The sequence below is a fragment of the Apteryx rowi genome, unplaced genomic scaffold (assembly GCF_003343035.1).
Source record: "Apteryx rowi isolate R43461 unplaced genomic scaffold, aptRow1 scaffold_1275, whole genome shotgun sequence".
NCBI classification, from domain to species: domain Eukaryota; kingdom Metazoa; phylum Chordata; class Aves; order Apterygiformes; family Apterygidae; genus Apteryx; species Apteryx rowi.
In genome coordinates this window covers 1-8883 of record NW_020447503.1, presented here as the reverse complement: position 1 = coordinate 8883, position 8883 = coordinate 1, and the positions used below count along the sequence as shown (strand labels likewise).

Sequence of the window (8883 nt, the reverse complement as noted above, 5' to 3'; positions counted from 1 at the left end):
CCAGCCCCCCCGGCGCCCCCCAGACTCACGCGTCGCTGCCCGCAGCTACCCAGCTCCGGCCGCGCGCCCGGTTCAAATCTCCCCCGCAGCCAATCGGCGCGTGGCACCGCCCCCTCCGCCCGCGCGCTGCACGCCGGGAGTTGTAGTCCCCGCCCGGCAGGCGCATGCGCGCAGGGTAGCGGCCAGCGAGGCACCGGTGCGCACGGACCCCCGCGCAACGGGGAGCCAGTGTGCACCCGTGTGGGTGTGTGATGTGGTGCCTGGGGGCACGGATCCCTTTTGCAACGGGGAGTTGCTGTGCACACAGATGAGTGTGCAACAAGAGGCACCTGTGCACACAGACCACTGTGCAGTGAGGAGCCAGTGTGCACACCGATCAGTGTGCAAAAGGTGCCGGTGTGCACAGACTCTTGGCAACAGGGAGCCTGCATATGGGAGTGGAATGGGTGTCGGTGTGCACAGACCCCTGTGCAACAGTAAGCCGGTGTGCACATTGATGAGTGTGCAACAGCAACCTCTGTGCAAGAGGGAAGCTGGTGTGCACACAGATCAGTGTACAACAGGTGTCTGTGCATAGGCTCCTCTGCAACAAGGAGCCAGTGTGCAAGAATCAGTGTGCAATGAGGTGCCAGTGTGTAGCAATCCTTGCGCAACAGGGTGTGAGAGTAGAGGGATGAGTGTGCAACGAAGTGCTGGTGTGCAGGAAAGTGTGCAACAGGATGCCTGTGTGTGCAGAGATCCTCATGCTACAGGCTGTCCATGTGCACACGGATCCATATGCAGCAGGGCTGCCAGCGCACGCAGGAATCTGTGTGCAACAGGGCATGCGCACAGATCCCTGTGCAACACAACTGCCACTGTCTGCACGAATCCCGGCACGACAGGGACATTCGTGCACGCCCGGATCCATGTGCGTTCCTGCTTGCAGACACGAGGTTCGGCGTGCACCTGGCCAACCTGTCTGTGCACAGATCAGCGTGCAACAGGCTCCTCGCGGAGGAAACGAGGAGAGTGACAACCCAAGCAACGCGCCCTGGAAGGCGCGGAGGGAAATCCAGCAGCACCTCCCGAGCTTTGCAAAGCACCAGGGGAAGCGCGTGGGCCTCGAACCAACCATCGTCACGCCTGCTTTTGGGTTTCTAAGCGTGCTAGAAAACAGCAGGCTCCCAAGAAATCAGATGGGGAGAAGGGATCTGAGGAAACACTTTATTTTCTTTAAAAAAAAAAAAAAACAAACAGACGAGAGGGCTGCCGAGCTCGGTGCGCGGAGCAGCCGGGGGTAACACATCCGGCGCCCAGCAGCGCCTCTTGCCTGCGCTCGCCTCCAGCTATCCCGAGGAGTCCAGCGCTGAGCAGCGTGCGCTTCCAATACTTCACCCGCCGCGACAGCCTTCCCTGCCGCCTCGGACATTTGGCAGTTGCACAAGAGAAGACGCGAGGGAGGAGGGGGAGGCAGTTGGGGTTGGGATGCTTTGGGAATCACCAGTCAGCCGGGGGTTCACCTGTGCCGTTGTCATCTGTGACGGTGTTTCTACAGCGAGCGTTGACCGGTCACAGCCGCTTCCCCTCGCCGGGGCTCCACGGATCCCCCTCCGCCAGCAGGGCAGGAGTCTCGGGGTCTGACCACAGGCAATACTCGGTCCCCCAAGCTCACAGGCCATCGCGCAAAGGCGCCGGCTTTGTGGTCCAGCGGCTCGTCAGAGCTCGGGGGAAGACGGGTCCGTCTGTCCCTGCGGAGCGGGCACCCGGAGCTCCGTGTTGTTGCGGACGACGGTGAAGAGGCTGACGACGGCGAGCAGCGCCATCACCATCATCACGGAGCAGATGGTGAACATGTTCCTGGTGCCCGTCTTGTAGTCGCTGTCGTGGAGGATGAGCATGCCGAGACAGGCCAGCAGGTTCAGGGGGATGCGGAACCAGTTCATCACCCCCACCTGGTCCTTCTCCGGGATCACTTTCCGTCGGAGGAAACCCATGGCAGGGAAGTAGAGACCACAGGAGAGCTCGATGAGCAAGAAAGCCAGGAAAGACTCAGAAGGGCTCTCCTGGCCAGGGTTGGTGGAGAAAGTGAGCATGAAGAGGGAGAAGAAAACCATAAGGACAGAGAGCGAGAGGATGTGGATGGGCTGGAGGTGGTACCTTTTGGAGATGGCAATCCGATAGAGAGAAGAGCCCACCATGCTGGCTGCCATGAAGCTGGAGAAGACGATGCCCAAGGGTGGGCCGTGAGGATCCAGCACAGGTGTCCACAGGAAGATGAAGATGTAGATGACGCTCTCAAACAAAGCCTGGATGGTGCCCAGGAGCAGGACGCGCCGGTCCGAGAGGAGGCACTTCAAGCCATCCATGCAGGTCTTGGAGAGCGCCCGCTTCTTCCCATAGTTCTCGTCCCAGTTTTTCATGGCAAAGATGCCCGTCAGCATGAGGAGAGGGATGGAGACCATGAACGGGGCCACCGGCCCCAGGCCCACCCACTCCGCAAAGAAGTTGGCTACCACCCCGGCCCCGACGGCAATGACGTTGTTCCAGAAAGCAGCTCGCGAGAAGGTGGCGGGGATCCACTCCGCTGGGAAGTCGTAGCGCTCCACGTGCTCGTGGACGTACCATGCCTCGAAGGCGGAGAACAGCAGCGCTGTGGACAAGCCGCCTAATATCCTCCCGACCACCAGGACAAAATAATCCCAGGAGAGTTTGGTGATGCAGCAGATGGAGTAGGTCAAAGAAAAGAGGATGCAGGATTTCTTCCGGCCCAGCCAGTCCACCAGGGACGTAGAGACCAGCCCGAAGAGGACGCTGGAGGCAAAGCCACACACGTAGATGATGGCAATCTGCCCCTCCAGGAAGCGGTAGTGCTGGTAGAGTTTGTAGAGGTAGGGGCCCTGCAGCCAGTCGGCGGCCAGGGCCAGGAAATACACCTGGTAGTAGTCCCGCTGGAACTGGAGGAAAGCCGGGTTGGTGCACGCGCTGCCGGTGAGCTTGGAGCGGCAAGCGGAGAACTCCAAGCCCAAGCACACGGCCAAGAGGACGGTGAAGGCGGCGTAGGCGGTGAAGAGCATGGTGCCTCAGAAGGTCCCGTGCATCTCCGGGAGGGGGCTACCGCGAAGCTCCTGAGAGAGGAGAAGGAAACGCCGTGACATCCGGACGGGAGGTGCACCGCGCTGCAGGAGCGGCCCCGAAGCAACCGCTCCGCTGCTCTGCCCAAGCGAGCCGGGACGCCTGGGCATCCCAGGGCCGTCCCTTCCTCGGTTTTGAACCATCGGCCCCCAAAGCTCTTGGGATCCCGGGTCAGATGCCCACGAGGACACAAGCTGCAGGCAGAGCTGACTCCGGCAGGGAGACGGGAAGGGCTGCAGGAGATGGGAAGGGCTGCATTTAGTGCAGAGTCACAGGGTGGAGCGAAGCAGTTACGAAACTTGGTCTGACAAGCAGGAAAACCTCCGTGGGACACCGGTCTGTCAGGTCACAGCCTGGTCTCCTCCGTAAAGGCAGCGCCAGAAGCGCCGTCACTTAGAAATGGAGAGCGCAAAGCCCATCCCGCAGCGCCACCGCCGGGATCACTCGCAGCAGCCTCCTCCTCCCTCTGCCTCCGCTTCCCAGCAGTGACAACCTGGTCCGCAGAGGCTGCCGCCTTCTCTCCCTCCGTTTTGAAAGACAAACTCAACCTCGGGCCCTGCCTCAACCCTCCACCCCCATCTCGCACGAACTTCTGCCTCTCTGCCAGGAGGTGAAGCTACAGCGCGTGTCCGGAGCGCTCCGCACAGCGACCTGCCGCCCCGGCCCGGCCCTCGGGGCTCGGCTGCGGCTCATCCCGCAGCGCCAGCCCCATCCCGCTCCTGTCTGCACCGTGAGCCCGCCAAGCCATCGGCAGCGCAGCTGGTTTCAGACTCTTTGATGTCTCTCTCCTGTGCCTACCCAGCAAGTCAATGGGTTCAGGGCAAATTGCAAACAGAAAAGCTGTTTAACAGCAGGAAAAATAAAGTCACATCCTGTTTCCTTTAAGTCCCATGGGGATGGGATAGTCCTCAGGGTAAGAAAAAGCATGTGATACACTGGGAGGACTGACGGGATCCAGGATCCGTCTGCCAGGGGGTTCGCTTCACTCCTAAACCAAGTGTTTGAGCAGAAGTGCTAAAGCATCCTAAAAAAATGAAACTAAAACAACCTAAAAAGCTAAAACCTTGGGTTTCCCAGTTCTACCATGTCCAGAGCCTGTCCCAGGCACTACAGAGACCGTCCCCCGCTCCTGTCCCTAATCCTTGTTTCCAACCTGCCCCTCGCATCCTCCTCACACTGCCTTGCAGCCGGATCTTTCCAGGGACTTTAAAAAAAAAATAAATAAACCCCCAGTGAACGGGCCTGTGTAGTCACAGGGCAGGGCCAGGCAGGCAGCCAAGGCCACCGCCTCGCCCTGTCACCCGTCCCCACCTCACCTGGGCGACCTCAGCTCCAGGGGGAGCCCCGCGGGGTCCAGGGGGTCCCACGGGCTGAATCGGCTCCCAGCGATGCCAGGCCCTGGCCGCGAGGCGCTGTCCTGCCGGAGTGGACGTCCCCCTGTGCTCAGGGTGCAAGGGAGGAGGGTGAGGGTCCGTCCCCGCTGCCGGGAGAGGGGTGAAGGCCGCGGGCCCACGGCAGCTCCAGCCCCCGGGGCCAGGTCCCCCCAAAAGGCACCTCCGGGTTTTTTGCCCCCACCAAAATCCCCCCCTCCGTTGGCCCCGTGTCACCCTCCTGCCCCCGGCAGCCCCCTCCCCACACCCAACCACGTGCCCCCCAGATCGCCCCCCCCCCGCTGCCCTGTATGTCCCCACTACACTGACCTCACAGCCCCTGCCCTATACAGCCCCTCTCACAGAGACCCCCCAGCCCCACAGCCCCCCTCTCAGTGACCCCACGGCCGCCATAGGGCTCCTCTCAGTGACCTCCCCCAGCCCCACAGGGCCCCTCCCAGCGACCCCCAGCCTCTAGCCCCACACAGCTCCGTAGGGCCTCTCCCAGTGACCCCACCGGCCAGCCCCACACAGCCCCACAGCCCCCAGGCTTTGGCCCCACACAGCCCCCTTGAGCCCCTTTCAGTGTCCCCACAGAGCCGGCCCCGCACAGCCCCATAGGGCCCCTCAGCGACCCCACAGATCCGGCCCCACACGGTCCCCCCCAGTGACCCCACACCCCTCCGGAGCCCCACGGCCTTCCGGAGTCCCCCGGGGCCCCTCGCAGTGTCCCCCCGCCCCCACGGGGCCCCCCGGGACCCACCTGCCCCTCTGCGGGGGGAGAGGCCGCGCGCGCTCCCGGCGCCCCTGCGCGCCCGCTTCCGCTTCCGCGTCACCCCGGCCGAAGCCGCCGCGGCCGCGGCCATCTTGGCGGGCGTCACGTGACGCGGGCCCCGCGCTCGCCCCGCCCTCCCCGCTTGACTTTTCCCCTGTCCCTGACTTTTGCCCCCAAGTAACGCCCCCCCCCCCAAAAAAAAACCCGGACCGCCCATTCCCCATAATGGTACCACCCTGGGGGGGGGGGGTGGTCTGAGAGACCTGCTATCACCATGGCAACGCACCCTACCGTTGCCATGGTGACTACGGTGGCCACACAGGGTCAGGCCGAGGCCTGTCATGGCGGCCCTGGGGCAGCCGTGGGGGGCCAAGGGGGCTGTGGGGCCCATGGGGCGGCCGTGGTGGTCATGGGAAGGCCGTGGGGCGGCTGTGGGGGCCACGGGGGCTGTGGGGTGGCCACAGGGCAGTCACGGAGCAGCCGTGGGGGCCATGGGGGCCGTGGGGCAGCTGTGGGGCAGTCACGGAGCAGCCATGGAGGCTGTGAAGTGGCCATGGGGCAGCTGTGGGGGCCATGGGGCGGCTGTGGGGGCCATGGGGCAGCAGCAAGGGCCATAGGGTGGCCGTGGGGGACACAGGGTGGCTGCGGGGCGGCGGCAGGGCCCTCCCGCGCAGCCCCAGCGCCAGCGCTCCGCCGCCTCGCGTTTAATATTTCCTTTATTGCACTTCAAGATCAGACAAAAAATAAACCCTCTGCGGCGGCGCCCCGGCCCCAAAGTGCAAAGTTTCGCCCTCCCCCCCCTCCACCCCCTCCCTGGCCCTGATATGTGTCCAAGGGGGCCCGGACGCCTGGGTCCCTCAGCCAGCTCGGGGACCTCCCTGCCCCCGGGGAGTCCCGCTTGCTTCGAAAAGCCCCAAAACAGCCCAAATTGGCATCGGGGCTGCTGCGGGCAGGGCAGGAGGGAGAGGAAGGAGATGCATGGTGGGGATGGGGTCATCGTCATCAGGGTGCCATCGTCCCTGGGTGCCATCGTCCCCAGACCACCATCACCCCTGGGATGCCATCATCTTTGGGGGCGCCATCGTCATCGGGGTGCCATCACCCCTAGGGTGTCCCCAACGCCATGGGTCATCCCCAAGGCCGCAGGGTGCCATCATCATCAGGGTGCCATTGCCATCCAGTGGTGCCATCTGGTGGCACTATCGTCCCCAGGGTCCCCACAGCGTCCCCGAGGCCGTGGGGTGCCATCGTTGTCGGAGTGCCATCATCCCCAGGATGCCATCGTCATTGAGGTGCCATCATCACCGGGGTGTCCCTGGGGCATCCCCGAGATCGCAGGCCACCATTGTCCCTGGAGTGCCATTGTCATCGGGGCATCGCCATCCTGGGGGCATCCCCGTCCCCGGAGCATCTCCAAGGCCATGGGACGTCCTCGACCTTGGGGTGTCCTCATTTCTGGGGCGTCCCCATCCCTGGAGCACCTCCAAGGCCATGGGACGTCCTTGTCCTTGGGATGTCCTCGTCTCTGGGGCATCCCCATCCCCAGGGCATCCCCGTCCCTGGAGCATCTCCAAGGCCATGGGGCGTCCCTGTCCCTGGCGCATCTCCAAGGCTATGGGGCATCCCTGTCCCCAGGGGTGTCCCCATCCCTGAAGCATCTCCAAGGCCATGCGGTGTCCTCATCCCTGGGGCACCCCCATCCCCAGGGTGTCCCCGTCCCTGGAGCATCTCCAAGGCCATGGGGCATCCCTGTCCCCAGAGCATCTCCAAGGCTACAGGGCATCCCCATCCCCAGGGTGTCCCCATCTCTGGAGCATCTCCAAGGCCATGGGGCGTCCTCATCCTTGGGGTGTCCTTGTCTCCAGGGCGTCCCCGTCCCCGGAGCATCTCCAAGGCCACGGGGTGTCCCCATCCCAGGGGGGCGCCCCGCGGCTCGCTGGGGGGAGGTGGGGGGGCTCAGGGCTCGATGGGGAAGGTGAGGAGCTTCTCGGCGTGCTGGCTGTTGAGGCTGCGCAGGTCGGGCAGGCGCAGCAGCAGGCGGGCGAAGAGCCCGGCGTCCTCGGGGCGCCGGCGAGCCAGCAGCGCCCGCAGCGCCCGCAGCAGCGTCTCCTGCAGCGCCTCCACCGCCTCGGCCGCCGCGATGCCCGCCCGCTCTGCGGGGCACAGGCGGGCGTCAGCACCCCGCGGCCACCACCACCACCACCCCGCCACCGTCACCACGCCGCTCACCCGCCGACAGCAGCACCACGGCCATGAAGAGGGCGAGCTCCTGCGCGTCGAGCGCCAGCGCCGCCAGCTTCTCGCTGAAGTCGAACATGGCGTCGAGGAGGGCGCCCATGCCCAGGGCCCGCAGGCTGCTCAGCGAGTAGGTGTCGCCGCTGAGGAAGGTGAGGGCCTTCTGCGCCGGGTGGAAGAGCGCCGAGAAGCGCACCATCAGCACCTGGGGAGAGCGGGGCGGCGACGGGCTTGGCACGCACGCAGCGCCCCGTGCAAAAGCGCAGGCGGGTGCGAACGCGGCGGGGCCGCGCGGACGCCCCGGCGCGCGCTGCGCCTTGCGGAGCCGCGGAGCTCCGTGCAAATACACGCGGGGATGCGCACGCGGGGCAGAGCCGTGCATGCATGTGTGCACACACATACGTGCATACGCACACCCAGCAGCGGCATGCACGCACACAGGGCAGCGCTGTGCGTGCACACGTGTGCACACAGAGCAGTGCTGCACGCCCACGTGTGCACACACACCGCAGCAGTGCCGGGCGCACACACAGGGCAGCACTGCGCATGCATATATGCACACACATGTGTGCACACACGCACGCACCCCCTCCAGCAGTGCTGTTCACAGGGCAACGCTCACATATGCACACAGAGCAGTGCTGCACGCACACGTGTTCACACACACATGCACCCCAGCAGTGCCACGCACACATGCAGGGCAGCGCTGTGCACGCTCACGTGTGCACACAGAACAGCGCCGCACGCACACATGTGCACACACATGCACCCCAGCAGCACCATGCACACACACAGGGCAGCTCTGTGCATGCTCACATGTGCACACAGAGCAGCGCCGCACGCACACGCGTGCACTCACACACCCGCACCCTGCAGCAGCGCCATGCACCCACGCACCCAAGCCCCAAGCCCCATCCGCGGCAAGGCAGTGCTGGCACACACACCGCAGCAGTGCATGCACACATACAGGGCAGTGCTGCACATGCATATATGCACACACACGTGTGCACACACACATGCACCCCAGCAGTGCCACGCACACAGGGCAGCACTGTGCATGCTCACGTGTGCACAGAGAGCAGCGCTGCAGGCACACGTGCGCACACACACGCACAGCCCTGCAGCAGCTCCGTGCACACACACGGGGCAACGCTCTGCACGCTCACGCGTGCACACAGAGCAGCGCTGCACGCACACGTGTGCACACACACACGCGCCCCAGCAGCACCATGCACACACACGGGGCAGCTCTGTGCATGCTCACGCGTGCGCACAGAGCAGCGCCGCACGCACACGCGTGCACCCGCACCCTGCAGCGGCGCCATGCCCCCACGCACCCACGCCCCCCCCGCGGCGAGGGGCGCCCACGCTCACCTGGAAGGTGCCGGC

The 8883-nt window shown here is 64.9% G+C and overlaps 1 protein-coding gene across 3 annotated transcripts; it reads right to left on the bottom strand.

Moving 5' to 3' along the window:
• Positions 1-1192: 1192 nt before the first annotated feature.
• MFSD5 (major facilitator superfamily domain containing 5) lies at positions 1193-5328 on the bottom strand. Of its 3 annotated transcripts, none has more exons than XM_026055903.1 (3): positions 5248-5328; positions 4431-4551; positions 1193-3347 (listed from the first exon to the last, which is right to left on the bottom strand). In XM_026055903.1, exon 3 carries the CDS (start codon positions 3054-3056, stop codon positions 1698-1700), a length of 1359 nt encoding a protein of 452 aa, XP_025911688.1. In that variant the 5' UTR covers positions 3057-3347; positions 4431-4551; positions 5248-5328; the 3' UTR covers positions 1193-1697. The 3 variants fall into 3 exon arrangements, with proteins under 3 accessions (XP_025911688.1, XP_025911686.1, XP_025911689.1); XM_026055901.1 differs by having other exon boundaries at positions 1193-3107; XM_026055904.1 differs by lacking the exon at positions 4431-4551 and having other exon boundaries at positions 1193-3107; positions 5248-5324.
• Positions 5329-8883: the final 3555 nt, after the last annotated feature.